The sequence below is a fragment of the Ovis canadensis genome, chromosome 14 (genome assembly GCF_042477335.2).
Source record: "Ovis canadensis isolate MfBH-ARS-UI-01 breed Bighorn chromosome 14, ARS-UI_OviCan_v2, whole genome shotgun sequence".
NCBI lineage: Eukaryota > Metazoa > Chordata > Mammalia > Artiodactyla > Bovidae > Ovis > Ovis canadensis.
This window is the reverse complement of record NC_091258.1, coordinates 38,285,577-38,297,654: the sequence shown is the minus strand read 5'-3', so window position 1 is coordinate 38,297,654 and position 12,078 is coordinate 38,285,577. Positions and strand designations below refer to the sequence as shown.

At 52.2% G+C, this 12,078-nt stretch overlaps 1 protein-coding gene across 12 annotated transcripts in view; it reads right to left on the bottom strand.

The window, feature by feature from the left end:
- NLRC5 (NLR family CARD domain containing 5) overlaps positions 1 to 12,078 on the bottom strand; it is a 91,280-nt gene that overhangs the window by 7,780 nt on the left and 71,422 nt on the right. For 8 of the 12 annotated variants that reach the window (XR_011248605.1, XR_011248603.1, XR_011248600.1 and 5 more), the window contains 11 exons: positions 11,455 to 11,538; positions 10,541 to 10,630; positions 10,089 to 10,154; positions 8,030 to 8,113; positions 7,872 to 7,955; positions 5,317 to 5,403; positions 4,501 to 4,578; positions 3,614 to 3,697; positions 3,225 to 3,308; positions 1,338 to 1,421; positions 607 to 690 (listed from right to left, as the gene is read on the bottom strand). Coding sequence is in view for 6 of the 12 variants with exons in the window: in XM_069549897.1 (XP_069405998.1) it covers positions 607 to 690; positions 1,338 to 1,421; positions 3,225 to 3,308; positions 3,614 to 3,697; positions 4,501 to 4,578; positions 5,317 to 5,403; positions 7,872 to 7,955; positions 8,030 to 8,113; positions 10,089 to 10,154; positions 10,541 to 10,630; positions 11,455 to 11,538 (909 nt within the window). In the remaining 6 variants the exon portion in view is untranslated. The remainder of the gene's footprint in view (positions 1 to 606; positions 691 to 1,337; positions 1,422 to 3,224; positions 3,309 to 3,613; positions 3,698 to 4,500; positions 4,579 to 5,316; positions 5,404 to 7,871; positions 7,956 to 8,029; positions 8,114 to 10,088; positions 10,155 to 10,540; positions 10,631 to 11,454; positions 11,539 to 12,078) is intronic. The other 4 variants (XR_011248604.1, XR_011248601.1, XM_069549898.1 and 1 more) reach the window with 1 other exon arrangement.

Genomic DNA, 12,078 nt, shown 5'->3' with positions numbered 1-12,078 from the left:
AGCATAGTGGGCGTGGGTCCCCAATGTGGACCCCGAGTGCTCAGCAATGACCAGCGATCTCCAAGACAGCCACGTAGTATTTAAAAAATAACTGTACAAACAAACCTGCACTGGGAAATTCAAATGCTGGTTCTCTGTACAAATGATTAAGGTCATTCGGGCAGCAGTTCTATGCTCTGAATCACACTGGACTCAGACTACTGATTGGTAAGCAAGCACATATTAAGGGCCATGTAGAGATAATGTGATACACAGTCATCTCCGTTTTACAGATGAGGATGAAGTCAAGGTGGGGAGACAGAGAAAGAAAGAAAAAGAGGAACAAACACAGAACCTGGATCCAGCCAAGCCTGAAGTCAGTTGCCTTGTCATTTTCCACGACATGAGTTAATATAGTTCTGGGTTGGGTTGCTTTGGGTGTTCTGTTTCTTATGAGCTGGTATTTTAGTTAACACTCAAGAGCCAGGTAAGGAAGTAAAAAGGGAGGGCGTTGAGCTCACCTGGGTCCATCGAGGACAGTGACAGTCGTGTTCATAAGAGATACAACAGTTTTGAGGCATGCTCCCAAGACCCCTGCCCCCACCCCCATTAACCACCACCACTTACTCAAGCCTCTTCAGCCAGCACTTGCCCTCAAGGGCCCCCAACAACACCTTGGTGCCCTCATCTCCAAGTTGATTGTTAGACAAGCTGGAGGGGACCAAGCATGAGATAAGGGTTAGAAAAGCCTGCCCAGCCCCTGGAGCTGAGCTGTCTCATCAGCGCCTCCACACCCTCTGAGTCACCCCTAGGAGACTAGCTCTGGGTCTGCAGGTCCCAGACCACGCTTCCTATCCAGGCTCCATGGGGGCATTCCTGGCCCCAAGGGTCAGGCTCAGGGGTCCCCAAGGAGGGGCGCATTGTAGTCATAGCTGACCCACCTGAGAAAGGATGCTCTGGATGATGGCTGTACCAGAGGAAGCCAGGGACAAGGGACACGTACACACACACATTCAGTGATCCCTTCTGCCGCTAAGCTCTCTCTGTACCCAACACCACTCTAGACAGAGAAAGGTGATGAGCCCCAGTTTACAGATGAGGCTGTAGGTCTACTCTAGTCTAAGCCTAGTCCAAGTCTAAAGAGGCACAGTTACTCGTTCAAGGTCTGATGTGACTGATAAAGTCAGGACCAAGAACGCAGCACTCAGCCTTCCCTAAACCACACTCAGAGTTGCTGGCCTTCATCAGGGAAAAAAGTAATAGTCTAAATTCCCACCACCCACTTTAGCAAAGGCCCAACTGTCCTCTCCACCCCTTCCCTCAGCTGGGTTCCCAGACCCTTCCAATCCGTGACTCACTCCAGCTCCTCCAGATGGTGACAATGGCTCAGACCAGATGTCAGGTGGGCTAGCCCCTTGGAGCTCACACAGCTGTAGGTCAGCCTGGTGGAGGTCAAAAGGCAGCAGGTCAGGGAGGAGCTCTGGGTCTGGCAGCTCTTGGATGGTAGTGGCAGAGGGCAGGGAGGTGGGGGTGGGGAGTGGTTCCTGGGGCAGTGGGAGGGGACCCACCTTCCCTTCATAAACCTCTCCCATCAGGCAATCATTAAGTCAAGATACAGGTTGGAGGCAGAAACATAGACTAGTTGAATAGTTCCTTAAACCAGTCATTCAGGTAGCAGCTTCACATTGTCTGCCATAATCAGGCATCGCTTGTAAACTCTAGCTGCTGCTGCTAAGTCACTTCAGTCGTGTCCGACTCTGTGCGACCCCATAGACTGCAGCCCACCAGGCTCTCCAGGCAAGAACACTGGAGTGGGTTGCCATTTCCTTCTCCAATGCATGAAAGTGAAAAGTGAAAGTGAAGTCGCTCAGTCGTGCCCGACTCTTAGCAACCCCATGGGCTGCAGCCTACCAGGCTCCCCCGTCCATGGGATTCTCCAGGCAAGAGTACCGGAGTGGGGTGCCATTACCCTCATTTCCCACGAGCCCTGCATCTTTATTTATTTATTTTTAAACAACAAAAGAGCATAGCAAGTACTGGAGAGGGTGTTTAAAGGCACAGTGGCACCAAAAGGAGAATTTCCCCTGATGCAGTTGGTTTAAAAGAGAACTGACAGTTAGAAAAGCCCCATTTTGCAACCATCATACTGATATTTGATTCAGGCAGGAATGATCGATGGTTGCCAAAATTTGTGAGTGAAAGTTTGAGGGAGAACTGGATATTTACATTGTCTTCAAGTGTCTTCCTACCAGACCTTAACCTACTTGGTTAATTACAAAAGGGAAAACAGTAGCTTTGCAAGTGAAGAAACCTGGCAGACACCCCGCCTTAACCAGGCGATCACAGGTAACATCACGGGTAAGGAGACAAGCAGACATCATGTGCTTCCCAATGTGGCACACGTGATGTGTTCCTGGGAAGAGCACAGCAGCACCTCTGTGATATTCCTGCCCCAGATGCAGGAATCGAAGCAGGAGGAAAGAGCGGAGAAACCCAAGCACAAGGGCATTCTGATACAAAACACTCATAACTGGCGTAGAAATGTCATGACAGGATCACGAAACAAAAAAACGGGTTGAGGACACGTTCCAAATTGAAGGGGACTAAAGAGAGATGACAACTAAACACACTGTGTGATCCTGGATGGAATCTGGGACTGGGGGAAAAAAAAAGCAATAAACATTACTGGGACAAATTTGCAGAATTGGAATATGAACTGTAGTTTAGGTAACAGTAGGGTATCAATGTTAAATTGCCTGAATTTCATACTTTTACTGGATTAGGGGAGAGAATGTTCTTTCTCTTAGGAAATTTACTGAAATATTAGGGGTCAAGAGGCATGACTATGCAACTTACTTTCAAATGGTTCAGAAAAAGAAAGTTGGGGCAGGGAGGAGAGAGGGGAGGGGTGAGGAAGGAGGGGGGAAGAAAAGAGCAAACATGAGAAAATAATGATGGAAGGCGAAGTTGGGAAAAGGGCCTACGGAGCTTCTTCTCAGTCTTCTTGCAGAGTTTCTATGAGTTTGCAATTGTTTTGAAATAATAAAGAAAAGAAAAGAAAGAGCACTGACAAGGCCCTGCTCCTCGCCACGTGGCCACGTTGATGACCGTGCACCTGGGCATCATCTCCAGGGCTGAGTGGGAGGGGGACACGGAGCTCCTTTGAGCCCAGGGTTGGAGGGGACAGGAAGCGTGGGGGTGGGGGATGAAAGAGGTGTTCCCAAGTGAACGTCTTGTCCACGTACCGGAAGTTCTTCAGCTCAGAGAGGGACAGCAGGAGGCTTTGCAGCAGCAGAGAGCTGGCATCGCAGAGGTTCACCTGGGACAAGCTGGAAAGGCCCAAGCATATTCCAGAGGATTTCAGGCTGAACACACTTCAGGGATCAACATAGGGATGGGAAGGCCAAGAGAGGGGAAAGGCCCCACCAAGGAGCTCCCAATGGGGCAGGACTCCCCTCTGCCACCCTGGGGCTCTCCCCAACTGGCCCAATGAGAGAAGCCAGAATGCCGGGGTTAGCATGGCCCCAGGCTCTGTTCACCCCCATCCTGTGCTGGCCAACCTCTCACCTGTGGCCTGAAGCAGGCACTGGGGTCAACCAGAGAACTCAGGGCCTCAGTGTCTCAGGGTACTGACCTGAGCTGCCGCAGCCGGGCACACGTCTCCATCAGCTGCCTGGCAAGGAGGTTTTGGTGGGTTCCCAGGTCACAGTGGGCCAGCCTGGAGGTGGAGAGGGAAGCAGCAGTCCGTAAACACCTGGGTCAGTATTGAGGACTCAGTCCCTGCCTGCAAGGAGTGTGTCTGAAGGTGGTAAATAAATGCTAATCAAAGAGAGTCCCACAATTTGCCAGTTGACTGTGGGAAGTACTGTGAAGGAGAGGTCCAGATGGGGGGCCTGGCACGGCTGTGCAGGTTGTTCACTGCATGAGGGGGTCCAACCAAGGAAGTGAGTTGGGGCTGAGATCCAGGCATGGTCTATGCCTCACAGTGTACACATGCAGGGCTGCACTCACCCCAAAGAGGTGACATTTTAGTTTCCATGAATGTGCTATATGGATCGGAGGAGCTGTGAGCCCAGGCATCTATAAGAATGGATAAAGGGAGGACTTGACTAAGTCTGGGTGGTTGCAGGGACCTCCCTGAGATGGTGGCATTCAAGCCAAAGCCTGAAGGATGGGACTGAGTTAGCCAGGTGAAGAAGGATGAAGAAGGAAAGAGAGGAGAGAACATGCTGAGTTGGGGGGAACAGCCTGTGCAAAGGCCCTGAAGTCAAAGGGAGAAAGGTGGTGTTTGAGGACTGAAAGCTAGCGGGGATAGCTGGAGCCAAGACCAGGCTTTGGGGTGGGGATGGACAGCATGGAGAGGCAGGTCAGGCCAGGTCTCATAGGCCTTGGAGAGACTTTAGGCATCAAAGGATTCTGAGTAGGGGTATGAGAAATATTGGTAAGAAGTGGCGTTGTCCCTCCTCTCCCTTCCCATCACCATTCAACCTCTTTCTTGGGGTCCCAGGTACTGGGTCCCACCTGAGGGCCACGGCTTCTGGGTTCTCCTGATGGGGAAATTCCAGTTGGATACAGAGCTGTTGCTGGGTCTCGGAGATGCTGAGGAGGGAAGGGATGGTCAGCGTGAGGTTCACAGGAGCTTCCCCTGTAGGCTGTGCTGGGCCTGGGCCACTCAGCTGACAGCTCCCAGACCCAGTGGGGATCCAGATGTAGGTCAACGGGACACCAAAGCCTTTGCTCTTGGCTAATCCATGGGATTCTGGTACCTCTGGTCATAGAGCCATGGTGTGTGTGGCTGTCACCAGGGGCCACTTCCAGACAACCAGCATGGACTCCCGGCAGTGTCCATCTGGGACCTAACAGCCCATTGTCTTGGATCTAGGGTTGCCTTCCTCTCTCCAGCACTGCTGCCTACCTACAGCACAAGTCCCAACAAGCATGTGTGGCAATGTTGTTTAGTCGCTAAGTTGTGTCCGACTCTTTTGTGATCCCATGACTGTAGCCCATCACACTCCTCTGTCTATGGGATTCTTTAGGCAAGAATACTCCAGTGGGTTGCCATTTCCTTCTCCAGGGGATCTTCTCAGCCCAGAGATTGAAACCAAGCCTCCTGCATTGGCAGGCAGATTCTTTACTGCTGAGCCATGTGGGAAGCCCCACAAATACGTGTAGCCCCTCACATAGGTCCCAGGAGCTCCTGCCATCTTGGGGACCCAGAGAACCCACTGGGGACCCAGCTATGACACCACAGGACAAGAGACCAATGGCTACGTAAGGGATGACCCCAGTGGTCATGAAACGATGAAAGAGTCTGAGGGGCCACCTTCCTGGACTTACCTTATTTCAGTGATGTTGCCTGAGGCCCGGGCACAGACTTCCAGCAGCTTGAGCAGCCCGGCTCTGCCCACCCATGGCTCTTCCACCCTGTCAGAGGGGTGACAGTGACAGTCGCTCAGCCGTGTCTGACTCTGCAACCCCATGGGCTGTAGCCCACCAGGCTCCTCCGCCCATGGGATTCTCCAGGCAAGAGTACTGGAGTGGGTTGCCATGCCCTCCTCCAGGGGATCTTCCCAAGCCAGGGATCGAACCCAGGTCTCCTGCACTGTAGGCAGATTCTTTACCATCTAAACTACCAGGGCAGACACAGAGGTGGATACAGAGGTGTCCCTTGGGGGGCAAGGGTTCCCCCAAGGTTAATGTGGGAGGGGAGGAGAGTACTAAGGGTTGGCGGGGGGCGGCTAGAGGCTTTTTGGGTTTTGCTGAATAACAATAAAATTAAAAATTAGGCATAAGCATAAAACAGAAAATTAACATCCTTGTTCCAACAGTTCAAAGAGAAATTTTTTTTAATAGTAGTTTTAGGTTTAGAAAAAGTCTATATAACATCACGTTGCAAAGATAAGGAAATTAGATTATATGTAAGACATAATCCCAATTTTGTATTTCAAAAAAGGGAAAATATATATAGAAACATATATGGTGAGGAAGAGGGAGATAGAGCTATGAGAAAAATATATTAAATGTTAATGGTGATGGTACAATTGCAGAATTCTCCTGGTTTTCTTTTATAGTTGTCAATATTTTCTGAACTTTCTACAGTGTGCATGGATTAACTTAGAAGAAGGAAAAAAGATTTAAAATATTGCTGCTTTTAAAGTTATGCTGAATTTTTCTTTCAAAGTACTATTTTCTTATGTTCTTCTGGATTTTCCACAAAGTTCTATGAGGAGTACATATTATTTTTAGAGTAAGGCAAGTTTTAAGTAAAAATATTATTTGGGGCGATCCAGTGCTCCTGGGTATATACCCCAAAGAACGGAAAGCAGAGACGCAAAGAGATACGTGTACAGATACATCAGAGCAGCATATTCACAACAGCCGACAGGTGGAAGCCACCCACATGGCCACGGATGGATGAATGGGTAAAGAATGAAGGGGTAAATGAATGTGGCTTATACACATGGTGGAATATTATTCAGCCTTAGATAGAAAGGGAGAAGGTACGTAAAGATGAACCCTGAGGGTACTGTGCTAAGTGAAACAGACCCATCACAAAAAGACAAGTACTGCACGATTCCACTTGGTTACGGCACAGAGAGGGGTCGGACCCATAAAAGCAGGGTAGAAAGGTGGTTGCCAGGGGTCGGGGGAGGAGGCCCGGTGGGGGCCTTAACGGGCAGTGAGTTTCAGCTTTCATGAAGTGTTTCGGCTATACAACGTGAATGTTACTTAACACTACTGAACTGTACACTTAAAAATGGTTACGATGGTAACTTTGTTATGCGTATTCTACCAGGATCTTTAAAAATGTCACGCTGGGGAACAACCAGACTTCATGTGTCTCATCACCGGCGGCGTTGGGAAGTGCACAGCCTTGGCTACCAAGTAGGTATTTTGGGACACAAATATGTAACTGAATCTCATGGAGCCTTTCCAGTTCTAGGAAAGTCAGGGGTTCAGAGGAACAAACTCAATGACCTCACAAGGAAGCACCAGACAGAGCCAGAAAGTGGCCCAGGGGACCGGTTTTCTCACCAGAACTGGACCACTGGGGAAGTGCCTGGGTGTCGAAGTCTCCTTTTTTTCCTGAAGTCCCCAAGGACAGATCACCCATTAAAAAAGTCCAAAGAGCTGTCACCTTTTTGCCACAAAAATGTGGACCTTTGGATCCTGGATCCAAAGAGCCAGCTGTGCCATATAGGGGCAGTGGGAAATTTCAGTCTGGCTTGGCTAATACCTGACACTAAGGACTTGCTACTCATTTTTGTAGGGGTCCTAGTTCAGCTGTGGTTATGTAGAAAATGTCCTTGTTTTTTAAAGACTTGCAGTGAACTCTTTTGGTGTGATAGTTTATGAGATCAATAACTTGGCTAAAAAATACAAAGCAAATATGGAAAAAACATGAACTGTCAAACCTAGGCGATGAGTTTTCAAAATTGCTTTTCTCCTTTTTGGAATCTTTGTTTTTCTGAAAGTTTTCAAAAGATCAGAGTGAACATATTTGTTACATGTTACTTCTGACCTTGGCTGGGGGGGTCTTTCATTTTTATGGCCATGCAGTGGGGCATGCGGGATCTTAGTATCCTAACCAGGGATCAAACCTGTGCCCCTGCAGAGGAAGTACGGGAAGTCCCCGGACGTCCTTTTAAGTTTCCTTTTTTCCTGAAGTCCTCAAGTACAAGTCCTACCTTGGGCAGGGGGTGGGGGAGCTTTTCTGCAGCTGAAGGGGTTTCTGGGACTAATGGGGGGTGGGGGGCTCTGCATCCAGATGGCAGGGTTCTGGATGCAGGAAATGGCTAAGACTGTGACCTTGGGGGAAACCCTTCTTCAGAGCCCACTTCTGCCCTCCATTCCTACCACAGCCCCCTCCCAGAGTCACGGGCAGGCGATACCTGAGAGTAAGCACCCCTGTCGGCCACGTTAGCAGACCCAGGAGGACAATCAGCTGCTCCAGGCCCGGGAAACACCAGGTCAGCCTGTGGACAGAGGTCGTTCTGGCAGGGAGCCCCCACCCCTCAACTGCCCCCATGGGCTGGGCCCAGTCACTCACGTGAGCTCCGCCAGCTGCAGGGCCTGGTTCAGGCTGGCAGCCAGTCTGGGCATGTGCTCTGGCTTGAAGTGGCACTCGCTCAGCCTGAGGGCAGAGGGCAAGGGGCAGAGCTTGGGCAAAGCCTGTTGGGACTACAGTCCTGCTGTCCCTCAGCCTCCCCCAGGACCCATGGGGGAGCCCCCACTGGGTGCAAAGGCCTGGACCAGGACCTGAGATAAGGCCCAAGATGCAGCCTGTGCTCTGGGAGCTTCTCTTTGGAGAGACCACCTCCCAACAAAGTGCTAGAGTCATCACTCACTGAGCCCCGACTCTAAGGCCGGCCCTGGCCCAGCCTCTGGGTGCACCCGGTGAGCAAGCAGGCATGCCAGCCGTATGTGTGGCATCTCACTGAACCCCAACGGCATGACCTACAGGCAGAGAGGCTGACCAACCCAAGGACGCACAGTTGGAAAAAAGCAGCCACAGATCTGGGTTTCAATCCAAGGCAGCCTGACTCCAGACCCTAAACCTGTAACCACTTCCCTAGTCTCCAGGCCCACTCTACTCCAGGCTCCCTTGGGTGCGGGGGGGGGCAGGGGTGGGGCTGGGATTCTTGCTATGGCCCTGTCCTCCCAGGGCCCAGCCCGTGTGGCTGGCAGACCGGCCCTGGAGCACTGTCTCACAGACGGGCTGAGAAGAGAGCCCCGCACAGCACAAGAGGGCCGCTCCCTCTCACAGGACAGGGGCCACTGGAGGTGTCCAGGAAGGGCTGACGTGTGAGCTGGGTCATACAGCATTGGGAGAATTTGAGCTCAGAAAAGGCAAGGAAGAGAACGCCAGGCTGAGTAGCCAGAAGCTGGGACGCTTCCTCAGGCAGTGCGTGCTTGGTGAACAAAGATCCCTTGCGGCTGAATCTGTGTGCACACATGTGGGGTGTGAGTGGTGGGTGTGCTGTGTGCATGTTATGTGTGGCGTGTACAGGGGGTATGTCTGGTGTGTGTGCATGTGTGTGGTGTATTATGCTGTGTACATGCGTGTGTGTGTATGTGTGGTATGTACCTGTTTGGTGTGAGGGTGGTGTGTGTAGGGGGGTGGGAGAAGTGAGGAAGGACACAGCGGGAGGTGGCAACCAGATCAGACTCTGAGAAGACCAGGCTAAGGGTTCGAACTTTATCCTCAGGGCACTTGGGAGCTCCCGCAGGGCTCAGAGCAGTGGAGCACCACGGGCAGACGTGCACGGTGGGAAAGCCCCTCTGGGGGCTGTGGGGGGATTGGAGGAGGCCTGGTCAGAGGCAGGGGACCAATTCAGAGGCCACGATCACAGGTGAAGCAAGACATGTAGAGAAACTCACCCAAGGCTGAGAAAGACAGAGCCTGAGGCTCCCGGGGGTGGGGATTAAATGAAAAATAACTGATACAGCAACTCAAATAAGGCAGGTCTTTTCCAGGCACTTTAAATACATTTACTCATTTAATCCTCACAATAAACCTAAAAGGTAGGTCTCACTCTTATTCTCATTTTACAGGTGAGGAATTGAAACAGGGAGCAGTCAAATCACTGGTCCAAGGTGACACAGCTATTACGTGGTAGAGCGGAAGAAGTGAAAGTGTTAGTTGCTAACTCGTGTCTGACTCTTTGCGACACCATATACTATAGCCCGCCAGCCTCCTTGTCCATGGGGATCCTCCAGGCAAGAACACTGGAGGGGGTTGCCACTCCCTTCTCCAGGGGATCTTCCTGACCCAGGGATCAAAGCTGTGTCTCCTGCATTGGCAGGTGGATTCTTTGCTGAGATCTACCCCAAGCAGCTCCAGAGTCTGACTATTTAACTCAGAAGCCTCCAGACTCAGTCAGGCTGTGGCTAAGGGGCACAAACACCGCTCGAAGGCCTGGTCCAGGGGCTGAAGGTGTGGGGAGACTGGGGGCAGATGTGGGAGAGACAAAGCCAGGCGGTAGCTCTAGGCAGGGTATGTGAAGGAGGAAGGGACCCCGGGAGGAAGGAGGCATGGAGGCCACCACAGGGTCAGCCACCTCTCCCTGGTTCCCCCGCCTTTCCCGTCACCCCAGACCAGGAATTACCTCAGTGTCTTCCCAGCCTCTTCCTGTCGGGAGAAGTGAATCCAGAAGCTCTGCTTGGAGCCCAGGCTGCAGGGAGAGGGGTGTATGGAAGCCCAAGACCCAGCCTTGCCAGCATCCCCAGGACCCAGGTGCCAGGGGGTGTGGGGAGGGATGGGGGCTGGGCCCACAGGGGCACAGGAGGGTGGAAGCCATGGGAGAGACCCTTGCTGACCAGAGGAGGCCCCCACCTCCTCCTTGGAGGATGCTAAACCTGGCGTTTCCCCACCCGGTGGCCTCCCTGGGCCCATGCGTGTGCCCACGGGCCTCAGAGGATGAAAGCTGTGATCCCACAATCAGTGAACTCTGAGACTCAGAGAGGCTCAGAGGTTACCCCAAGTCACACACACAGAGGGCCACTGAGCGTGCGAGTCTTGCTTCCCCACCATTAGCAAGTGGCACCAATGTTTCCTTACTTCACTGAGGCCTCCCGGACACGTGGGCATGAGGGGAGAGCCTCCATCAGGCACAAGACACTTTCCTGAGACATGCTGTTGCAGCTTAGACTAGAGGAGAAAAGAGGTTCAGGATGAGGGGTGAGGCAGCACCTCAGTGGAGTCCTGCCCAGCCCCCTCATCTCCATTCCAGCCGTCATCCCCTAGAGGGGAGTCCTCAGTGTCCAAGTCTCCATCCTCCAGGTGGAGACACTGAGGTCCATAGAGAAGCCAGAGAGACGCTATCATCACCTGGCAGGCCAGGGGCATACTCTGAAATCTTTGAGAGTCACCCTGACTGTGCCTGCTGCCCCTGTGGTCTGAGACCAGGGATGAGGGCAGTGATAAGGCCAGGCTGCCACCTCTAGCTCCATGGGGGCCAGGGATGCCCGGAGCGCAAAGCTCAGTTGCCTAGCAACGGGCTGTGTCCTGGGTCTGGACGTCAGTCTCCCAGGTCACTGGGGAGACTGAGTAACTGAAGATGACTTCCCTTCCCAGGGGCCCTCCCTGCTGTGGCGACATATCCAAATCTGTGTCCCCTAAATCTGGTCAGAGGAGCTTCAGGGATAGGATGGATGGACCAAGAGCCAGGACAACTGCGATTTCTGCAGCTGATTGGGGATGAACTGTTGCTCCCTTCCTGGAGTCAACTTGGGCCACTGAACATTAGTCACAGTCTCTCCTGGGTGTTTGGTGAGAGCTCTGCCAATAGTGGGCAATGAAGGAAGGAGGAAAGGACCCAAGGTGGATGGGCGGGGGGAATCAAGGTAAAAGTCACCCCCTCCCCAGCACTTGCCCCCTGGAGTTCTTCAGGGGTGCCTGTAAAGAAGCCCACTAACATTCTGGGCCCTGGGGAGTCTTCCTCCTAGTTGACCTCGGGGCTGCTCATCACTTACTTGAGCGAACCGGAGATGGGCACCTTGGGGAGACATTCCAGGAGGCACCTGAGCCCATCATCACCTAGCAGGTTTGCTGAGAGGCTGCAAGAGGTACGAGGAGGAGGTGGTTGGTGCTCTGACGTGCCTGCTCTTCAGTGAGCATCACTGCTACTCTACCCACCCCGCACCGTCATCATCACCTCCACCATCACCTCCACCACTGTGCACAACTTCTGTTCCAGCAGCACCGTCATCACCACCAGCGCCACCCCATCACTACTACTTAGCATCCTGTCTGTATCCCCATCACCTCCGTCAACACTAGCACGATCACCCCCATCCCCTCACCAGCACCACAGTTAACCAGTCCTCATCTTCCCCTTCAGTATCTGGTGACTACTCCCAGGACTCCAGCAGGCTTTCAGGAATTAGAGAAAAAGCAATTAGCTTTTTACTGAGCACTCGGCCTCTGCCTGTTGGGAGCCGTCATTTTTGAACCAGAGTAAATTCAGGAAAAAGACAGACATTTGGAGGATGCATTTACCCAAAATACTCCTTTTAATTTGGGAATGCAATATCGGAAACTGCACTTAACGACTTTATTTCCCTTCATTTGTAGCATCCTATGGTTTTAGCTACAGT